This window comes from Cavia porcellus, unplaced genomic scaffold (genome assembly GCF_034190915.1).
Source record: "Cavia porcellus strain 051 isolate PalLab524CR breed Dunkin Hartley unplaced genomic scaffold, mCavPor4.1 scaffold_7, whole genome shotgun sequence".
NCBI lineage: Eukaryota > Metazoa > Chordata > Mammalia > Rodentia > Caviidae > Cavia > Cavia porcellus.
Window position 1 is genome coordinate 64644120 of NW_026947490.1, and position 23563 is coordinate 64667682.

General features: G+C 40.0%; 1 protein-coding gene across 2 annotated transcripts in view; it reads left to right on the forward strand.

The window, feature by feature from the left end:
* Positions 1-421: 421 nt before the first annotated feature.
* Epc1 (enhancer of polycomb homolog 1) overlaps positions 422-23563 on the forward strand; it is an 81286-nt gene continuing 58144 nt past the window's right edge. The window contains exon 1 of one of the 2 annotated variants that reach the window (XM_003468708.5): positions 422-682. In XM_003468708.5, the coding sequence (XP_003468756.2) occupies positions 680-682 (3 nt within the window). In that variant the 5' untranslated portion in view covers positions 422-679. The remainder of the gene's footprint in view (positions 683-23563) is intronic. The other variant, XM_005003236.4, reaches the window with a different exon arrangement.

Here is a 23563-nt window from a genome sequence, read left to right on the forward strand (position 1 = left end):
TGCGTACTCAGGTACCTTCTGCACGCTACCAAACGCCACACACGCTGATGGACACCGGGTCCCAACCGCCACGTTTGCATCGCGATCGCAGATGCACGTCTTTTTCGAAACGTTGCCACGATTTGCTTCCGAAAAACACTCTCTCCTGCCGCAACCCACCCCACAGCCGGCCCCGAGTGACCCTCCCGCGGCTGCCGGCCTCTCCCCGCGCCCAGGGCCATTGTTCCCGACGCGGCCTCGGCGGGCCGGGCGGCGCGGGCGGGCGGGCGCCGTGCTCTGGAAGCCCCGTGTAAAATGGCACACGCTCTGCATCTCGAGCTGCAGGGGGCGGGGCCGGGCCCGAGCGACTGGAGGGACACCGCGGCCCAGCCAATCAGCGCGCGCCTGCTGCCTTCGCAAAGTTGTTAACCCCAGCCTTCTGGCTGCCGCTGCCTCCGCTGCTTTGAATCTTCTGTGTATATTTCTCCGATTTCCCCCAAACGCCCACGGATCCTGGGGGAAGCCACCCCATTCCGCCACCGACCATGGAAGAAAGTCTGACTTTTTATTCCCCAAATATTTTCAAGATGTTTGGAGATCCATCTGCCGCCTGGAAGCTGTTTTTTGCGAGGCACACAAGTCTCCAGCCTATATTGTTACAATTTTCTCTCGAGAACTGGCTTCTTCTTGGCTTGGACGGATGGTAAGTTTGTGATTTTAAACATTTATTGGCATTACGTCTTTGAAGGGGCCGCCAGAGAAAAAGAATTTTCATTGTGTTTCTTCCAACAAAAACCAATCTTTGTATTTTTCTTTAGCTTCGATCGCTTCAGGTTCTACCTAATTTGTCTGGTTAATTTTTACCAAAAGAAAAAAATAGGTTTTTTTTTTCATTATTAAAGCTAAATGTTTGATATAAATTATAGTCTCATTGCTGTAAACTACAGGGGAACTCAGATATTTCAAGATGGACTTGTTTTGTGCCAGCAGTGTTGGTAATGCTAAATATGTGCATCTATTTTCTTTATAAAAATTACATATTACCTAATTTGTCCAGGACTAAATGATCAGCAGGCGAAGTATGGTCGTAGTTTTAAAGAAATAGGCCTATTATGACCCTCTCGATGGCTCCCTTGAATACAAACTATGGAGAAACTGCCCTTGGTATAATGAAGGTGGAGATTGACATAGCCGGGTTTAAATTAAGTTATGGCTGTTACTAAATAGTGGTTCTTTTATTTGCTGATCAGATCTAAACTTGTAGTCGGTGATATCATTTCTTTAAAGCTCTTCATTCGCCAATTTTTGCAGATCTAGCTTGTGTTTCTTAAAGAAAAGGTAGATTTGGGAGACATTTTGTAATTTTGGGCATTTTTCTAATTTTTTTTTTTTTTTTCCTTTTTGCACACGGTGGGAGATCTTTTTTGTTTTGCATTGATCTGTGTTGGTGGCGCTGTAGTGCTCCTAACAATTTATGTCAGTTTCACTAAAAGAAAAAAGGAAGGAAAAAAAGAGGTGGGGCAAGATTTTTATCTATTATCTTATCCTTTTATTTTCTTAAAGAAAGTTTAATGTGGCCAGTGGAAATATGCCGTTTGTAGGACTGAAATGTTTTCTGTGAACTGTGAACTGGAGTAAAGCAGACATGTCGTCACTACCAGCCCAGGGAACATCAGGGACGGGCATGCAGTTTGCAGTTGTGTTTCACAGATCTAATTTATTTCCGCTGTATCAGATTCCTCAGTACTGAGACCTCGGTTTATCCTCCTCCTCGGTGACATTTTGGATTTTTTTTTAATTACAAGTGTCTTTTCGGGGTAACCAAACGTTTGAGTTTTAGTTCCTCTGAACATTGTAAAAGTTGGATTTCATTTTGAACCTGGGATTTCTCAAATAGCCATTCTGAGTCTTTCCTGAAGATTTTCCATGAGTTTGTCGTGTATTAATGCCTACATTATTGTTATTGATTTTCAAATGCTTTTTCAGTTGAATTTTCACGTAGGCTTATTTTAAAAAGAGCAAATATTGTGTAATAGGATATTTTTAAAAATATGTGCACAATTGCTTTTAACTTTAAAAATTTTAATGTTCACATATCTGAATGCGGTATCATATCTTTACCATCTTTGTTCGTGTGGAGAGTTATCTGATCAGAGAATGTGGGATTTAGGCCAAAGCCTCCCAAGAACAAAAATGTGTTATGATGTGACATAGATTTTTACTGCTCTCTAAACCTTTTAGTTGTTTATAAATATACCAAATACGTCTCTAGTTCAAAAAGAAAGTGGGAAGAATCAGCAATTATACCATAAAGCATAATTTTGTCAAGTAAAATAGAAACAACTGAAATAGTAGCCTAGATCACCTTTTCCATATGATTGAACAGATTATTTAGAGTGAACACTTCTGGAGTTACTGTCTTTATTTTCTTTGAAGTACATAAATGCTATTTTCATCATTTAATCATTTAATAATTTGAAGTAAAAGAATGTGTGAATGTGTGAAAATGACTAGAAATAGTATTTCCTATAATCTATGTATCTTTCCTTGAACTTCAAAAATAATTATGCACTACATCTATATTTTATTTTTGCGAGGCTAGAAAGACTTGAAAATGTTAACCGTAACATTTTATCTCTGTACAGTGTAAAAGCTGCTTCCAGCCTGGTTGCTGACATTATAGATTATTTATAGAATGAAATACTGCAGGTGTAAATCCATTATCTAACCTGGTTGTGCTGTAGAGTTTAGTTCTCTGAAGTTGATCTCCTGAATAAAATATACTTTCCCACACATTTATTGCTAAAATATTCTGCTATTCCCAATGGTGGCATTTTTCGTTTTATTTAACCTATGAAAACTGAAAATGTTTCTGTAATGCTGCCCCTGTTTTAAAAACAAACATGGTATGAAGTCCATATGAAGCTACGCTCTTTGTTCTCCTACATCACTGACTATTACATCATTGATTATGAAGTAACCATTAGAGTTAAATCTTCACTTGTCAAAATCACCCATCGACATTTATATTAAAGATTATTTTCCTATATGTGGCCCTTACGCCACTATGTGAGTAAGGAGGTTTAAATCTATGAGGCAAAAACAATTCAGTAATTTATATTATTCTCCATTTTTAAAAAATATACCTTGTGCTTTATTTTAACTCTCAACTCTTGGGCATTAATTTTTTAAAAAAATGATATCATTTTACAGACAGTTCATGAATTTGGTGTGATTGTGATTAGAATTGTAATAACAAACTATGTCTTTAATTATTTAAAAACCTTTATTAAATTTAGTATAGAGGGAACTAACTCAATTTTTTGTGATAGCAGTTGCTAGATCATCGGCAATAAAAAATTATTATTAAAAAATCCTGAAATGTTATTTCAGTCAACAATCATTCCCTTATTTATTTCTTGCATAGTATTTTGTCAAAGATAGTAGCAAGTAGCAAAACTGACTATATTAAAACGTCATATCGTTTCTCTCACCCTGGCCATCCCTCCGATGGAGGGAGGGGTTAATGAGTTAAATGGCAAATAAATAAATAAATAGATGAATCGGGTTGCAGGAAGGAGAAAGACACGATGCCCAAGACATAGGGAATCTTTAAATCAAAATCTAGGCAATAAACTGCAGAAAAATGAACTTCAGGTTATAGAGCTTGATCAATAATAGAAATAAACTGAAATTATGGGTAAGACAATGTTACGAACCAGTATGACTTCACGTTAAAATGTATTTAGCAGGACTGAGAAAATTTCAGTTAGCTAACCCGATAGTTAGGTAAACGGAATGGTGGGGTGAAGAGACACTAAGATGACCTAATATGAAAGGCTGAAAATACCCACCAGCCGCAATCTAATCTTCCTTTGGAGTGAAGTTTTCTACAAGAGAGAAAAATTCCAGCGTATTTTATTTACCCTTGGAAACCAAATTCAGTATAGATCTGAAATTGTGCATGCTTTGAATTTGCCCCACTTCTTGCCATGTATTTCCCACTTCCCAGCTCTTTCCTGGCCGTGTTGCTGCTTCCTGTGACACTACAGACTGCTGTACCCAGCGTGGTTTTGCAAAAAGAGGAAAATAATATGCAAAATGGGTGTTGTGTTATGACTTTTGTTTTTGATCTTTCTAAAATGATTCTCAGATGGAGAATCTGAGGGGAAAATAAAGCAGAGGTAATGATTGAATTCTGAAAAAGAGAAAAGCATATTTTATACTTAATTTATTCAACGTTTATTTTTACTTGGGGACTTTTTGTTCTGGTTCCACGCCTCAGTCTTTTATGTGCTATTGTAAGATGCTGGTTATAGTGTACAAAAACATACTGCTTTGTTTGTTTGCTTGTTTGTTTTTGTCATACTGGGAATGGAATGTAGAGCTTTTATACTGAGGTGCATCCCTAACTCTTTTTATGTTAATACAAGGACTGGCTAAATTGCTAAATTGCCCAGGCTAGGCAGAGACTTGGGATCCTCCTGCCTCAGCCTCCCAGAGTGCTAGGGTTATAGGCATGTGCCCCATGACTAGTTTAAAAGATACTTTAAATCTAAGGTCTTAGGCACTTGGGGTACCCACTTGGGAACGAAGGCCAAACAGGATTCTGTAGGAAAAATGATGTTTTAAATTTGAATCAGTTGATGCAGGCTCTGGCAAGTGTCTTTCATCAAAAGACTATTATTTAGGCACTAAGTATTCACAACGGAGGTGGCAGGGCATGTTTGTTTTAGTCTTAGTTCAACTAGATGGTGCACAAATAGATAATCCTCCAATGCAAATTCCTGTTGCAAAGTGAGACATAAAACATTGTCTCATTTGCTTAAGAAGAGATTGAGAGCACCCTTTGACCAGAGTGTGGAGTATGTCTTTGTGGAATCCATTTGATGAAAACGCTGGGATATTTATTTATTGAGGTGCTGGGGATCAAACACAGAGTCTTGCACATGTGGAACGCGTGCTGTGTCCCAGAGATGAACCCTCTAGATCTAGAAAGTTAAACATAACACAGCAAGGCAGAGTGGCACTCGTGTGTAATCTTAACCACTTGAGACGCTGCTGAGGATCCCAAGGCCATCTGGGGACCTTGCAAGACCTTGTCTCAAAAAGAAAAGAAAAAGAAGTAGGCCAGAGATGCAGCTCAGTGGTAGAACCTTGTGTAGTATGTGCAGAGTGCTGGGTTCAGTCTCTACTACTGCAAAAGCAAACACAAATCAACAGCAAACTGTGTTCACATTGCCATGAAATAAACATTGAAAAAAATAAACCATGGAGATAAGGTAGGGGAATAGAATCGGTATTGAAGGATTATATTAGACTAAAGTATTTATTTTTATTTTAAAATCTGTAATTTCTATATGTACAGTAGAAATTTTAAAAAATAATTTATGAAGTGAGCATAGTAGACATTTAGTTAATGGTTCATTAAACATACCAGGTAGGGAGCAAAAAAGAAAGGCTAATGATAATTTCTATACAGATGAATTGTCAGTAAAGGCACTATTTATCAAGGATTCTCCATAGTGGCTTTAAAATGGCCTCAGGAATAAAGTTCCAAGTTATTTTATTAAAGAATCGATCAATCCATATCAGCTCAATGTCAGATCATTTAGTTTGCTTCCATATTAACATACAACCCCACAAATAGTATTATAAAAATTGTACTTATTGTTTCAACCAAATTAATATTGGGAGGGAAGCTGTTTGTAGGTTTGGTGAGCCCAACTCAGTAGCTCAGCAGTGTTACGAAGTTCCTCTGTAGGTTCCATCCATTTTACTTTGTCATAATATCAGCAATATTTTTCCTCATGGTCACAAGATGGCTGCTGCAGCTCCCAAACCGGGCACCCTCATATGACAATTTTCAAAATCAGAGTTTCTCTTATTTATTTTTTATAATAAACAGACATTTGTAGAGCTTATTGGCTGGGTTCATAAGGTATAATTACACCTAAATCAGTCACTGACAGGGAGACTGAAATTACCATGATGAGTTTGGCTAGAGTAGAGCTCTTCCAAGGGTAAACACCTGCTGGTGTCTCATGTTCAATCTGGTTAGCTCTTATTTGCTTTGTATAAACTTTAACTGCTTTCTGTAAACATTCTTGAGTGATACAGTGTTCATTACCTGTTTTCGTAGTGACCAGTCCCAGGTGAGCTCATTTAAAAGGCAACACCATTTAATTAGAGCTTACTGTGTGCCAGTCTGCAGTCTGAATGTAGCCTCTGCCACCTCCTTGCGATCCTCACACAAATTGAAGGGCTAGAACAATTCCTGTATTCATTTTCCAGGCGAGGAAATGGGCATAGAAAAATTGACGTACCTGAAGTTTGGCCAACATTACATAGTGAATGGAAAGTTGGAGTTTGAACCTGAAAAGTGTGAAATCAGGGTTCGTGTATTATCTCTTCCCTGCTGTCACACGAGAAGTTTGGAGATTTGTAATCTGTAAATTGACAAATTAATTGCACTGTAATATTAGTGTTTCATCCTCTAGCACATTTATTTACTATTTTATAAATCTAGTAATCTTGTAGAATGAGGAATGGTCCTCCTGTGTATCAGTTGTATATATCTGAAATTTTTATATGTTGACTTTGCCTTCAGGCACACTGGTGTGTCTCCTCAGGAGCATCTCATGAAATTTTCAGAAGTTGAATGACAATAAATTACAGAGATCTGAAAATAAATTTAAAAATCATCGAAAGCTTAGTGGTTCGGCAAGGCCCTGTTAAAGTAGATAAACGCACAATTTATAACATTAGATCGAAATAAAGTGTTGGCTTCTGTTAAAGGCCAGTGTTAGGTGCCACAAAATTTTAGCAGACGTGAAATCCTTTCCCTTGGAGATATTTTTGGGGCTTTACTGTACTCTAGATGAGTGGATCTCTAACTTTGGGGCACCCCCAGAATTACCTGGAGGACTGACGCAGATCGCTGGGCCCTGGGGACCCTAGAGTTTTGGTGGGGAGGGTCTAGAGGCTTCTGAGGAGTTGTCTTTCTGGGCAGTTCCCAGAGGCCCTGGTGGCTGGAGTCTGGGGGTCACCCTCTGTTGACACTGTTGAGGGGAATCGGATGGCGTCTGCTCTGATAAATATTTGGGTGTGAAATAAGGACCAGCAACTTGAAAGATCATTTACAACACGGTGAAGCCAATCAGTGCATAAATCTTACTATATTAATAGGGTACTCAGAGCAGGGTCCCTGGAAGGATGAGAGCTGGGTGAAGGTTTGGAGGACTTTCCTTCTGTTTCTGGATTAATAGCATATTGGAGTCTTATTTGCTAGCAACTCATGTATGTTCCCGATATTTTATCTGGAAGAACAAAAAAATTTGCAGCAGAGGCAGCCAGAACCATCTTTGGTCTGGAATGCTGCCTAGTGCTAGAACCTTTTTCCTTCTTCTAGTAAACTTCATTAAATTGAAAAAAGGTAGAATGCTGATCCATAGATTTAAAAACAGGTAGTCTGGTGGAACAGCAAGTCCCATCGCAAAGACTTCTGTGTCTGTGTCATTTTGCCGTGTTTTTCTCGAAACTTTCATCCCACCACTCACACGGGGCTCCTGTTCCCGAGCAGGACAGGCTTGCAGAGTCCGGGGCTGGAGCTGACCCTGCCAGGGACCTATGTTTAGCTCTGAAACTCAGGCCCCAGCCAGAACCCACTGGAAACCCTCCATCCTGTGTGACAGGACATGATGAAAACACCGTCCCATCCCGAGGAGCGAAGGCCTTTCCCAAGAGCCTTAATTGCTTCACTGCTCCTTCCTGAAGCTGTGAGACTTAGGAAATTTAGAGTTCTGAAGGGCTTGGCTCATTTTTAAAAGCGAATGTTAGCCTGGCCGGGGAGGAGGGGACATCAGCCAGTACATTCATCATCATTCTGTCCTCAGAAGCCAGGATAACCCTGCAGCTGTGCCCCCTACCCCTGCAGTTCATCTCTTTTCTTTTTCTTTCTTTATTTCCTTTTTTGGTTTTGAGACCGACTGTCTATGTAGCTAGCGCCCAGGCTGGCCTGGAATGCACAGGATCCTCCTGCCTCAGCCTCTGGACTGCTGGGACACCACACTTATTTCCTAACAGACTCGGGTCATTTCAGATGGCCTGAAGCTCCAGAAATGTGTTGCTCAGTTGCAGTGGTCACTTGCCGCCTGTGGCTATGTGTATTTCCATTTTATATTTAAATCAGAATTCCTGTGAAATGCACAGTTCACTTTGTCAGTTGCACGCCACATGTCAATGGCCCATAGCTCCCCTGGCTCGTGGCTTCCACAGAACATTCCATGAACCATTTCCACAGCGCAGCCTCCGTCTGGAATGTCCTTTGATCCCTGAAATCCTGACAGACTGCTCCTGTACTGGTGGGTCTCTCTGTGGGTGTATCCTTACGGTGCTGGGGATTGTAGCAACAGCTTCCTGCAGGAGCTGCGGCGCTGTCTGTACGTAAAATCACCCAGAAATGTAAAACCCAGATGCTGCTCACTCCCGTAGGTGTGGAGCTGAGGTTGAGTTGCTAAGTTACTGGCTGTTGAAGCAGGCCCTTGAACCAGGCGTGTGGGGAAAGGTTCCAGCATCCTGGTGCAGCACCGGTCCATCTCCTAAGCAGGACAGGAGGTCCAGACCTAAACAAAGAGTAACGGACCATCAACCCAGCTCTGCGGAAGGCAGTGTAGGTCGCCTGCCTGAAAACCACAAACCTTAGCTGGAGGAAAAGCAGCCAAGGTTTTCCAGTTTAAGTCTGTAACCTTTCTTTCTTTGTAAGCTACTTACTCCCTTAAGATTGAGCTTGTATAGGGAGGGTCTACTCTGAAGTTGTATGAGTTTTTAAAATTATAAAGTGAGTTAAACTTACATACTCAAAGGTAGATCTTTAGGTTTTTAAAGCCAGTCTCCAAATCTCATCATATATATAAGTCTTTAAAATTTTAGACATTGGGCTGGGGATATAGCTCAGCAGTAGAGCACCTGCTTGGTGAGTGTGAGTCCCACAGTTCAATTCCTGGTACAAAAAAATAAAATAAAATGTTAGACATCATGATCTTCTAAATAGTACATAGTTTCAATATAGCATTACTTAATTGAACACCTTTCAACTTCTTATAGTGAAATTACAAATTTCCTAGATTAATTCCATCTTTGGTGCTTAGGAAATTTTTTCAAGATGTTAAGAAAAATCTTACCTGTGTAAGACATTTAACTTCTACATATGGTGATTCTTAAATTCTCTTTGATATTTCAAAACAACACACTTGTACAATTCTTCTTCCAAGCAGAGTAAGCTGATCTTTTACTCTAGTGGGTCAAGTGTTCTTAAATAGGTACAATTACATTTTTAAAAACTCCTTACCGAGCTTCCTACTGTGCGTTCTAAGTCTTTCTGCAGTTAAAATTTTTGCCTGCTTGTTAAGGGAACAGTTACGCCCTCCAAACAATGTTGGGTGTTGCTTCCAAGGTGAATGTCTTGGTTTGCCTTCATAGATTGCTGAGGTTTCTTCATGAGTAGAACACAGCTCGATCCCATGATCTGGCTTTCAGGACGGACAGTGTAGATGGAATAGAGGTGGAAAGGTTGGAAGTTGTGGCCACAGTGGTCACTAAGCTACTCTGGGCAGCAGGGGGCAGCAGGCGGCACCAAAAGGGTGAAAGACAGGTTTGCTGCTGTAACATTTCTTCTCCATTAGGTGATTGCACTGTGAAAAAGAAATGAACAGCGATATTCTTTTCCAAAAAAGAAAGAGAAAGTAACCGAGAAAGGGAGGATTATCACAGCTGCCCTGTGTTAGGCTAGCTAATGGAGGAAGGCCGAGCTGCTTAACTGCTGGTATAGAAATAGACGGTTGTCCTTGCATTGCATTCACCTCAGTTGACAGCAGCTCAAGAGGCAAACTTGCAGATTTTAATTAGAAAACACACCTTTATAGGATTCTCAGATATCGCTTCCCCAGCCCCCTTTTCTGCAGTACTTCCTGGGGACTGAACCCAGGGAGTGCTGGGCCTCACCCTTAACTCGCGTTTAAAAAGTTTGTGTCATGAAGTTGTCTAGGCTGGACTTGAATTCACTGTCCTGCCTCAGTTTCCCAGAGTGCCTGAGTTGTGGGTGCCACTGTGCCCAGCCCTCGTGGTGTTCCAAGCACACCTGCTCAGCTGCACTGCGCTAAAGGAACTCCTGATGAGAAAGGAGACTTGAAAATAAAAGTGTGGTGCAGTGATTAATTAAAAGTTTACTATGCACACTATTTTACACACCAGACATAGAATTTTTTTGTGGGGGCGGGCTATGGTGAAGTAATTAGACATTCAGTCTTTGTGATTTCTAATTCAGAGTTATACTAAATTGTAATAAAATTTTTTTCTGGTGAAATGTCCCTCTCTACCTTTTCCTAGGGTTGAATGGTTAGTAATGTTCCAAGTGGAAATTGGACGTTTCCATGCAGTTTTTTTTTTTAAAGCTGTGGAAAGTGCCGTCACAAGCTGCTTATCCCATCCCACTTGAAATCCTAAACCCTCTCTCTCTGGCTTTGTCACTCTCTCTCTCCCTCTTAGATGATCCCATACTGCTTCCTAGACTGCACATTTAGGGATTCATTCTGTTTTCCTGCATGATTCTCTGTGGGACACAGAGACACACAGGGACACACAGTTCGGAGGTCGTGGTCAGTATGGACTGTCCTTTGTGTACTTCTTTCTGTCCCCATATTTCCCTTATCAGAGAGGCTTGCTTTGATGTATATTGATACACTTCATATTTGTCACTTCATATGGGCAAATAAATTGATAGCTGACTGCTCCATGTTTATTAAATACTGATTTCCAATTTTCTTCAGAAAATCTGTAATGGTAAATTTAGGCTTATACTAGTTCACATTGAGCCAGTTTTGATCAATGTCATGAAAAGAGATGAAAGTAAATTAGTTTGCAAATTTATGAGACATTACCAGTATATTTTATTTCAATAAGTAACTTTTCAGTTGTGGGAGTACAAAGATACTAAACTTCAAATCAGAGTGCAAAAACAGGGTATTTGTATATATTTTTACACAGAAACTAATATGTTCATTAAGGGCAAAAACATCTTGTCTTTTGTGTGTCCCATGATTCATTATACAATGCTTACATAGAGGTGGGGCCGATAAGCAAAGCAGGATTAGGAAAACTTAGTCAAGTATATAAAGCATAATCAAGTCTTTTGATGTCAATGTTTGAACAAAACTTGCTCTGTTCATTACACGTCTCGAAATGTTGAAATGGTTAAAGTATGATTATCATTGTTGCCTGGTATTTTTCTGAGTGCCTAACAAATAATACTATGTTAATCACTTACTAAATGTATTATGTATAAGTTCCCTGCACTTTTCCAGGGAGAAGATCTACTTGCAGATCATTGATTTCTTGATGGTTATTTTGATCCTTTTGGCTTCAGCCTTTATTTTGACATTTTCATCTTTTCATAGGATTGCAAGTCTTTATTTTACACTTTTAATGATATATTTGCAGGCTCCAGGATCCCTTAAAGTCACACTTGAAAATACCTAGGGTAAAGTCACTTACTAGTCTAACCATTCTATAAAAACCTGTTAGAGGGCCAGGGAGGTATACTTAATGGCAGGGCTTAGCAATGCTGGAGACCCTTGGGTTGCATCTCCAGCCCTAAACAAAACCAAACCAGCCACTGTTTAATGAAGTGTCCGGTGTTACTAATTACTGATGGACTTTGGCTCTGTTGTGCATTGACATCACACGCCCTAGCAGGATTCTCAGGCCTTTATTTGCTCCTGAGATGATTCCTCAGTGTTTGCTATGTCATATAAACATACTCCATCATCAAAAAATAGTAGGGGCATAATTTCTTTAGGAATCACATATCTCAGAATAAATGATCTTTTCTTATTTGCAGTAAAGGGCTTCAGGCGGCTGTTACAGGCACGTGCCTATAATACCAGCTACTCATGGAGGTGAGGCGTGTAGATCTAAGGTCCAGGCCAGCGTGGGCAATATAGCAAGACCCTGCCTCAAAAAAAAAAAAAAATTAAAAAAATTAAAAAAGCATTGAGGATATAGCTTAGTGCTCTCTGGATTAAAATTCCTGCCACTAAAAACAAAAAATAAGTAAAAAATCTTAATATTCCCATTTTTCCTATCAACTACAGGAAAGTAGAGGCAAACATGAAATTGGAGAGTTAAAACAGTTAGGCCACATTGTTGAGTCTTAGTCCTTTTGTTCAGAATTAGAAGAGGCGGGCTCAGAAAGTTTAAGATGAAGATCATGCAGTCAGTTGATGCAGAGCCAGAATTGAAACATACGTTTTTCAAAATAAGATGCTCATGAATAAACATAGGTAAGGTAGCCCAGCATGGATCAATTCTTAAGTGATTGATAATGCAATTATACAATTTTCCCATGGCTTAAAAAACTTTTTGCTTGGGGCTGGGGGTATAGCTCACCTGCCTGACGTGTACAAGGTTCTGAATTCGACTTGTAGTACCCAAAAAAAAAAAAAAAAAAAAAATCTTTTGCTTCTTAAAAATAGTCTTTAAAACCAAACTGAAGCAGAAATACTAATTATAAAATTAGATGCTTTTCTTTACACTTAAATTTTTTGTCTTTTATTCACACTGAGAATTAAGGAAAGAATTTTAAGAAAGATCATTATATAGAGTCTAGTTCAAAATTAATACCAAAAAGCCATTGCTTTTCAAGTAGAGGGTGAACATCTAATTATTTGAAAAAAACATAGATATTAGGACATCTCAAGAAGACAAAGAAAGAGAATTCTGTTAAGACAGAAGGTGGGGAAATAAGATAGAGGCAAGCCACACCCTGGTAACCCCCAAAGCTTGGTGTGAAGAAGTGTGTGTATGGATAGGTGTGTGTGTGTGTGTGTGTGTGTGTGTGTCTGTGTGTCTGTGTGTCTGTGTGTCTGTGTACTAGTATTTTGTGACTGGGAGGAGAAAGGATGAGGTCTGAAGAAGTATTCAGGAAGGAACACTTTTGCTGGTGGCAGAATATTTGCATAGCACCCCGGGCCCTGGGTTCAATCCCCAGGAAGTGGAGGGAGGCACTGTTTCATTCTTTGCGTTTGTGAGGTCTTGGTTTTGAGTGTTTTGTCGTTTTCCAGGGACAGGAGGAGTAACAGCTAGTGCACAGCGGGGCTATACTTGGGTTCACATGAAGGAAGTGGCTAGAACTTGGCCAGGTCCTCGAAGTGGCCGCTGAGTTTCTAGTAGTTACCCTCAGAAGTACTCGGTCTTTAAGAGAAATACTCAGCCCTTTATGCACTACTCCCACTACTAACTCATACTTACTGAAATCTTACTATAATGACAGGCACTTAAGATCTCTTAAAAGATTTTACAGGGATCAAATAATACATAGAAAGCCTCCAGCTCAAAGAGCACAGTAAATGTGGTTACATGGATTATTTTCTTTTCAAACAAATGTTTGGAGGACGCGTTTATATTTGTGTTTTGCAGGAGAAAGCTAAAGCTCCTAGAAGTTGAGAGTTTTACCCAGGTTTGCAGTGCTAGAAGAGTTGAAATTCTTACCCAAATCATATCTGACTCTAAGTCAGAATTACATTGTATCTCTTAGCAATGGAATTTCTTAGGATACCTAAATGTTATTTACTAGCAACCTTTATACTGCTTTAAAAATAGGGAAAATTCACCAAGTGTGGTGGCACATGCCTGTAATTCCAGCACTTAAGAGGCTGAGGTGGGATCACCACAGTTACAAGCCTATGTTTCATAGTCCACAACTGTCTCCAAAGAAAAAAAAGAAAGAAAGAAAGAAAAAATAAAGGGATTAGTGAGCAAATTCAGGAAGAAAACTTAAAAAAATTTTTTTTTCTGTTCTAGATTGGGTGATAAGGAGGAGACTTCAATTTTTCATAAAAAAATTTTATTAGTAAAAATTATAATACTGGTGAGGCATAGTTATCATAGATTTCCTAAACTTTACATTGGACTAGACATTTCAAAAGTGCACTGAAGAAATACAACAAAATAAATTAGGAGGTGTGAAGAGAACAAAAACTACTAAAGAAATAGAGCTGAGTGTGGAGTCACATGCCTGTAATCCCACCACACTGGGAGTTTGAGCCCATCGTGGGCAACTTAATGATTCAGCAAGACGTTGTCCAAAAAGGAAACATTTTTAGGAAGGCTGGAGCACAGCATACTGGGAAGGGCCTGGGTTTCAATTCTCCAATAATGAAAAAAAAAATTAGTCTTGTTTTAAAGGTGTCCTAAGTTCGGAAATGTGTAGAGAGCCCTACTCTGGCAATCAGATCTTCTGTGCTAACTGCACAAGTTGAACAGATCATGCATTTTATGTTTCAGGGTGTTGTTTGCGGGGAGTAGGTGTCTTTTCCTGTCCCTGGGTATCCTTAGACAATGCATGTGGTACACTTGAGGTCCAGAAGTTAGGTCACCCCTCTAGGGTCCTACCCTGGGTGCGGCTGATAGTGGATTAGGATCCAGATCTTTCCACAGGGAACCAATATTCCTCCCGGCATGCCTCATACTGTGCTTGTTTTTATTCAAAGCACTCACCCTGGGGCCAACAATAGCCACCTGTGTGGAGAGGTCTGACTGGGCTGTCTGACCAGATTTGGAGAGCATGCTGTCACCATTTGGTTGATGGTGACTCCTTTGGCAGTGGAGTGAAAAAGAGGCACAGAGCTCAAGGCATAACACATGATGGTGCAAAACTATGAAATGAAAACAACAAAACCATTCTAGAATGAGTACATTTTTGTAAATTAGTTTATAAAATATCTTGTAGGTCTTTGGTTTCATTTGAGGCTTTGTGTGTGTCCTTAGGAGTTTTTTGTTTGTTTTTGTTTTGTGACAAGGTCTTGCCATGTATCCAGGCTGCCCTTGAATTCACTCTACAGGCAGCCTTGAATTCAGGTGACCATCTTCCTGCCTCAGCCTCTTGAGTGCTAGGATTACACGCCTGGCTTCCTTAGTGGTTTCGAAGCCTTTACAAACTATTTTATCCTGCACATAAAAGGAGTCAAAGCTCGGGGCTGGGATGGTGGGTAGGAGGCGGAGCATTTGCCTAGCATCAGTGAGGCCCTGATTCCACCCTCAGCACAAGAAAAACAAATTAGAAAAGTAAAATGATCATTCAAGGGAACAGAGTACAGATGTGCTTGAAAAGTGGCACTAGCTGTGTGTCAGGTCCATGTTGTGCTCTCTGCATGAATTACATCATTGAGCCCCCGTAGTAGCCCAGCTGATGAATTTTGCTGTGATTCTTGTTTTATGGATGGGGAAACTGCAATTCTCAGAACTTAAATCAGAATAAGAATATCTGGATCAGAGCTTAGCATGTTCTTTTCTGTACAGAAATTTTTGGACTGAACTATGGTGGCATGAAATACCAAATATTGTCCGTCAAGATTCTGTCCAGTTTTATATTTAAGTATCTTAGTTTACATTTTTTAAAAGCAGGATAAAAACCTTAATGGTTGGGGCTGGGGATTTAGCTCAGCGGCATAAGCACCTGCCTTGCAAGCAGGTAGTCGTGAGTTCAATCCCCTGTACTGACAAAAAAAAAAAAAAAAAAAAAAAAATTAAAAAAAATCTCAATGGTCAAAAGATTATACTTTTAAGAGAAATTTAAGCTTTTTTAAAGTTTTCATGTCAGACTTAAGTTATTAAGGGTTGACTAGCAAAGAATGTTACTTCCTTGAATTCTTTTGACTAGGTTTCCCAAACTGAGAATGAAAGGTAATGATGGATAAAAAGGGGGTCCATGCTCAGCTGAATTTAAAAATTACAGCACTAAATGTCAGTAAATAGGTTTCCCCAAGCCTGTCCATCATGAGCCTGCCCCTCTTTTAAAGAGGAGGATGTAAAGCACCGCATTTCCCTAACCTATTACGTGCGTATTTATTAATTTTTACAGTTTTGGGAGTGAACCTGACACTGTGCGTGTGCCTGGGAGGCAGACACTCTGCCTCTCTGTCTGCACCCTCCTGCTCTGTGTGTTTCGTGTGACTCTCTCCATGGAATTGTCATCTGAGAATATTTGGAATTAGTGTTTTATGGAATTTACTTTTGGAAAATGACAAACAAATAGCTAGGAACAATCCTACTATGTAAGATCCAAGTATTTGGCAGGTAGTGAGATGGGTGATAAAATGGTCAACTTTACTGGTGCAGACTTGGCATCATTACTGTTTGGAGAAAGCTACATTTGTTTTGTGCCATAAACTGTGAAATTTAAAATGAGTTTTAAATTTTAAACATTCTAGTAGGATCATATGTTTTCTTTATAATAAAGAACAATCAGTATGCACTAAATACCTAGTCAAAAATATTCTTAGAAAAGTATTTAATGAGATAGGAACATTCCCAAATCATATTGAGAAGTAAAGGTCACAAAATAGGGTATCTGGTATTCGCCTAGCATATAAAACAGGCAAATGGAAAAGCAAAAATGAGCCAGCAGAACCAGAAAAGACTGGCAGAATTGCAGACGCACAAAAATGTTAACTTATGAATACATCAGTTAAAAACAAAATATATTATTAAATCCAAACATATGCCTACCACAGTATTGTCTTGGAATTTGGCCAATGAACCTCATGTTTGGGAAACTTAATTCAGAAGAAATCTTAAGATCTCGCGTGGCTTACATGTTGTCAGTAATCTGTGTAGTCCAGGCAGGTGGACTTTGCCATGCCTGCGCCGGAGCCTTGGAATTCAGATGACTGGTTTTGTTTCTTCTATCTTTTGGTGACTTAGAGGACTGTATTCTCTCCTGCTGTGGGAAGCGCTCCTGAGGAGCCATTGCTGCTGATTTTTAGTGTCATGGTGGTCTTACTCCTCTGAGCAAGGACCTAAAAATTATTATAGGAGGGTACTGGGAGTCACTTCAGAATTGTAGCTGGCTTTGGGCTGCTGGGAAAATGATAATTAACAGGGCTAGGTACCACACAGCGGGCGATGGTGGCAGTTCTCCCTCTGCTCACCCCAGCCTCCCTGCTGGAAGCGTCCTGCAGCAGTCTGGCTTGCTTGTGACCTCCAGTGACCTCGCAACCTTGGATTCTTGTCTCCTTCCTCATTGATGTCCTGGCACTGCCCGCCTCACTTGGCTGCCTCCGGCCTCGCTGGCTCTTGGTCTTCCCCAAGGCTCCCTTCTCCATGCCCTTCTCCTCTCATTCCCTGACTCATGTGTCACACCTGTAATTTCACTCCCCAGGTCTGAAATCATCACTTTCTCTTCCCTTCTCTGGCAAGAAGGAGGAACTGGATTCCGAGTGTTTATTAACTGAGCAGTTGGCACCGTGCTCCTCAAAGTGCTGATGAAAAGAAACACTTAATTCACTAACATTAACTTACTTGATGATCAGAAAGATAACTTTGGGAACCGAGTGTTAGAAGACACTAGAAATAATTTCCTTCCTCAGGTCAGAGAAGCAGTGGCCCTTCATTACTGTCCCCTTCTCTCCAGTGCCCTCCTGCCCGTCTGTCTTCCTTTGCCAGCCACCCACAAATCAGTCAGACTTAAACCTCCCAATGTAAGTTCCCATTTTATTCACGGCTTTTCCTCTTGTTCTTTTAAATTTCGTTCTTCAGCCTTTTAGACCATATTGTTTGTGTATATGGTAATTAGTAGGGTGAAAGTTCAAGTAGTAAGTCTGTCTATTTAGGTTGGTAAGATACTGACAGGTTGTTATTGGGTCTCTCGCTCTCTGTCTGTCTCTCCGTCTGTCTCTCTGTCTCTCTCACATTTTTTATCCTTCTGCCCCTTGGAAGACAGCACTAGCACCTCGGCTTTAAAAACAGTAGCCTTGTCAGTAAGTGCCAATCAGTGGGCTTCATGGGTTAACAGTAATTAACATAATTCTAGCTAGATTAAATACAACCAAATAGTTTTAAAATATGGTTTAATCCTTACATTTTCCTTGTTTTTCTAAGATGAACTTTTATTCTCCTGGAAAACTTACCGTCGGGATGTATAATATGCGGGAAACTACTGCTGGATAGTTCCTCTATTAAATCCGAAGTTGTCACTGTCCAAATTCAAGTTCCAGATGGTTTTGCATTTGTGCGTCATTTCTCCCAGTGGTAGTGTCCCCGCTGAAATATTGTCATAGAGTTTGCAACTGCTTGCCTGCAAAAAAGAAAATGATCAGGTGATTTTTAGGAATTAAAGGAAGCAGATCTCAAAAATGCTCAAACTCAGGCATCCTTTGGGGGCATCTGAGGTTCAAAATTTTGACAAAATTTTGCTGTGCTTAAAGTAGATTTTCTGTAACTAAGATTTATATTACAAAATGAGACGTACCGTGTGTTATCTTTTTCTTTTAATCTCAGTTTTGCTGAAACCATTTTGTGGATTTTTAAAACTTGTAGTTCATTCTTGGATAGTTCTGTTTATCTTTTTTTTTTTTTAATGTTCTTTTAAAGCTCATATTGGAGAGAAACTGGAACAGTTCTGAGTCCATCCTACTGTGTTTGTTAGGATTGATAATTTGTCCACTATTCTCTTAAATTGGAGATAGACTGTTTCTTCATATATTCTGAATGATTGTTTTTATGTTAAACATAGTTCCTACATTTTATGTATAGAATTCCATGTATAAATTACTGTAGAGAAATCAGTAGTGCAGACACAATCCCTGTAACACCCTATTAAATATATTGGACTCAAATTGTAGTGTTTTATTCCAACATTGGAATAATGTTATAGTGTTCCAACATTTTTTAGAGCAAAAAAAAGTATCATAAGGGGCTTCTGGTTTGTATTTTCTTAAATGTCGTGTTGGAAGAATTACTGTCATTTCTTTATATAGCTTATTATGAAAAGCAGAATGTTAAGAAAAATGATTACTTCGAGTGAAATATGTATTAGTAGGAGTACTCTGCACAACATTTTTGATTAGAGGACTTTTTGCTGTCTTTTTGAGACAGGTTCTTGTTATGTGGTTCAGGTTGGCCTTAAACTCATTTTGTAGCCTAGGATGGCCTTGAACTCACAGCAGTCCTCCTGCCTCAACCTCCCAAGTGCTGGGATTACAAGCGTGTGCCACCATGCCTGGCAGGACTATCCCTTTTTAGTGTTGAGATCATTATGGCTTCACAGATTTTAATGATACTAATTTCATGTTTTCTCGGTTAAATATAAATACAGCGTCTCACTCGTGAGGTTATAGGTCTCATGTCTTACTACGGTTTCTTACTTTTCCTTGCTCTGAAGATATTTGTTGAACGCTTAAAGGAATGAAGAATCTGGAATCTGTTACCAAAACCAGCATTATGATTTTTAATTTTGTCTTGTTAAATAGAATTGAACCCTGCATTATTATCGATTCTAATGCTGCCTGCTCCCCGCCTCAGAGAAAGCCAATCCATTTGCAGAATTCCTTAATACAAAGGTATCTACATCTCTCACTTGAAACACAACACAAAACTTGACCCAGATGACTACCTCTTGATCTGTCTCTCCCGATCTCTTCTCATTTTTGTTTTGTTGAGGTTTTTTGTTTTGTTTTGTTTTGCTAAGCCTCTTGAAATCTCTCTCCTTTCTCCCTTTAATCTTCTCTATCCACTTGACTTTAGCCCATTTCCGAGGCTCTCCTGGAATCAAGTAGCAAAGATTTTTACCTTTGGTCTTGCCTCTCTTTGTGACCATAGGCAGGTCACATGACCCCTCTAAACCCATAGGGCTGTCTGGAAGAAAAATCAGATAATGCCAAGTACTTCTGTGTCACCTGGCAAGCAGTTAAGTGTTCTACAGATATTATGCTTACTGATTAAAAGTGTAACTGAACTTCAGAGATGAGAAACATTTGTGTAGGTTTAAGAATTATTTTGCTTAGCATAGTGGTACATAACTGTAATCCCAGCACTGGGGAGGCCAAAGCAAGAATATCCCCATGAGTTTGAGGAGCCCCACGAGCCTGGGCTACATGGTGAGTTCGAGGACAGCCTGAACTATAGCAAGACCCTGTCTCAAAAACAAACGAGAATTCTTTTGAGTTCATCTAACTGCTCACTCATATTTGAGATTAGGAAGTTAGAGCCCAGAGAGATTAAGTAGTCAGTGTGTCACAGAGGAGACATTTGAGTTGGATTTTGAAGGCTAAGAGTAATAGTTTGTATCTATTGACTGTTCTTTGTGAATCGGGGACTATTGTAAGTACTTCTCACAGATTGTTTTATTTACTCTTCAAAACATTTCTACTGTAGGATTTCAGTAAATAGAATGGATGCAACCTGGAACTGGTTAGCGAAGACAGAATGAATAAAAGGGAAAGAATGCAGATTTCTGATGAGACTTAGCAGCTAGAATAAGGAGCTCATCCAAGCAGAATGAAAAACGGTGTTGGACAGAGGCAGATTTATAGGAGGCCTTGACTACCTGACCCAAAGAGAATGTAGCTTTTAGAAGGGGCAGAGAAAGAGCAACTGGAGGAAATGTGTGGCTTTGGGAAGGCGGACAGGGGCAGGAGGTGGTGGGTTAGCACCCTACTGTGGTGGGTAACATCCGGCTCCTTGCTCTCTGCTCCTTCTGCATCCACTCGGATCTCACTAGTTTGGTTCATAGCTGGCTTGTTGTTGGCGTCCCCAGTAAACTCTAGCTAAACAGCCCTCCCCATTCCTGTCTGGCAGCTGCTCTCTTTTCGTGTCTGTCTGCCTGTCACCTCCATGGACACCTTTTCTTCTGCCACTTTATGCTTGCTCTTGGCTGGAATCTCCATCATCTTTCAGAACCACATCTCATGCCCACTTCTCCACACTGCCTGACCAACCCAGGTGGAACTGACTGCCCTCTTTGCTGAACCTCCACGGCGCTGTATTTCCGTACAGTGCCTTGTCTTGGTGGTGTGGGAATCAGTTTTCTCTTGATCTGATGAAATACCTGACACACAGTCAACTCAGGGGATAAAGGTTTTATTTTCCCTCATGGTTTCAGAGGGCTCACTCCATGGTTAGCTGGCAACGTTGCTCTTAGGCCTGTGGTGGGGCAGAAACATCATGGCAGATGGAGCGGTAGAGGAAATGAGTCCATCTCACTGTAGCAAAGCAGAGAGAGTAGAAGCCAGACAGGAAAGGCCGGGAATCCATTATAGTATCCAAAGGTCACGCTGTCATGGTCCACTGTCACCTAGGCCGCACTTCCTGATTCTACTGCCTCCCAATAATGATCTTATTAGTGGGATTAACCCACTGGAGACATTAGAGCCATCATGAGCCATCCAGTCACCTCTCTCTCCCTCTCTCTCTCTCTCTCTCTCTCTCTCTCTCTCTCTCTTGGTGCTGGGGATTGAACTCATGAACTTGCACTTGCCAAGCAGGCACTTGTACTGCTGAGGTATATCCCCAGCCCTGCTCACTTCTCTAAAGCTCTGAACACTTGAGAGTTTTGGGAGATAGTTTAGATTTAAACCACAACATTAAACTGGCTACCCATCTTACCTGGATTCTGTTTGTATCCCCTACAATGATAGTATGTTATTGCCAAGTTAATTTGTGATGTGAACTGAAGCTATTTTAAGTAATCCAAACCCCTTCCCCTTTGAGGCAAAATTCAGTATTATCTATTTTATACATTTTTTGCAAACCTGAGAATTTCAAATCATTTTTTTGTGAGGAATCTTTAGAAGTTAGGAATAGAAAGCAAAGTTCAATCTTTGGTTTACAATAAGGAAGCAAAGGAAAATTAAATCTGAATTTTATTTGATGTACTCCTGTCCCTTACCTTGAAGAGACTGAAACTGAATGGTAGTAGGGGCTTGGGACTTTGGCCTTTGGGTTCTTGAGAATCCAGAGGAAACTGCCAGTTGAAAATTCAGGGCATCGTGGAGCTGACTATAGAGCTAATGAGGAAAAAGATATTTTTGGGCAGGCATAAATCTGCAGAAAGTCATGCTGAATTTATAAGCATATCTCTGGATTTGTTATATGGGGTGATTTTAGAATTTCTGGAGACAAAGCATTTATTTGTGCAATACTCATTATTAATGACTTGTAATATATGGGGACAGTGATCTGTAGGCTGTTGTAAGGTTTTTTAAAAATTCTTTTTTTTTTGGCTCACTTTTTAAAAACTCTTATTTGTTCCTACATTGCCTGAAGTTCCTCATTCTACTACAAGGATTTTCAGGAATCTAATATTGTAGGCTAGAGAGGACTGTGACAGCCAGTGTTTTTAGAACTGTTAAACCTGGCTAAATAGGTGTCATACTCCACAGTGGACTCCAAGTTCCCAAAATGTGACGTGGATTTTCATGCCTGGCTTTGCATCTGCTAGGTACCTTTCGTCCCTGCATGTTTTGCAAAGTTAACCCATACTTACCCTACGTAATTCACTGAGGTATCTCATTCTCTAAAAAGGTTTCCCTGAATACTTTATTGGAGCCACTGCCCTGGGTCTGGTGCATGCCTGCCTATTACCAGTAGCCTGGGTTATCATTATACTATCGCACTGTGTGACATTTGGAATTGGCAGGTCCTAGTCCGTGTGTGAGCTCCTATAATAGGAGCCTTGTGGGTGCCAAATAATCAGCAGCATACGTAGAAGGCAATGGGGGGCTCAGGAAAGCTTTGCTCACAGAATGCATAAATGTATGGTTTGTGTGTAGGAAAGGTATGCAAATCTGTCTGTCTTGCAGAGCTCAGCTATCAATATTGGCGTTTTAGGATAATTTTGGAGAACCAAAATCCAAGCTCTTCTCTTCACCTGCTAGAGTATAGCAAAATGTGCTAGAATTTTCCAGAGTATGTTCCAATAGAAATGAAGGTAAAGATTAATGGTACATAGAGAATAGCCTAGAAAGCTCTTTGCCTACATGCCCTAAGCTAATAACAGTTCATAGCAAATCCCATACTTAAGAATCGTTATTTAAGAGCCTCCAGGGAGAAAAGCAGACTTACAAAAATACTATCTGAACAGTTAAGATTTTGCTGTCAAGCTTATTAAACCCACCCCAGAAATCTTTTCAATTTGTAAAATATTCCACTAAACAAGATGAATACTCATTTTCATGTACAATATAAACCATCTGATAGCATGTCCCACATCCATCCAAATCTCTTCTAATTCAGCTTTTATTTTTCTTTTTCGGTCTGGTGGGAGCTCTATGGGATTTTATGTGATACAGTTGCATAAAGTTTTTCAAGCAAAGGCTAAGAGTCAGTGCGAACTCAGGGCTGTCAAAGCAGCGTTCTCGGGCAGTACAACAGAAAATCGCCAAGTAGACCTCAGGGACAGCTCTAGGATTTCCAAGACTGAGCTTTAAATGTTTCCCCCAAACGTCACGGTGTAATGGTAATTATTCCTTTTGCTTCACTTACAATAAAGGAGTAAGTGAGTAGATAAAATACAGCCTTGAGGGGGAAAAAACCCTTGTAACTGAATAGATTATAAATACTGTATTTGGATTGCGCCCAATAGGTGGGAAACTGACCAGTGAAGCAGAGCCTATTAGACCCCAAGTTTCATTTGACATAAAAATAAGGCCTGGTCCAGGTTTACCCAGAGTAGCATTTTGTCGCTCATTTCGTTTGAGTTTTTTATTTTTTATTTCACAGTTTTTGTTTTTACGAATAAGTGTTCGCGTGC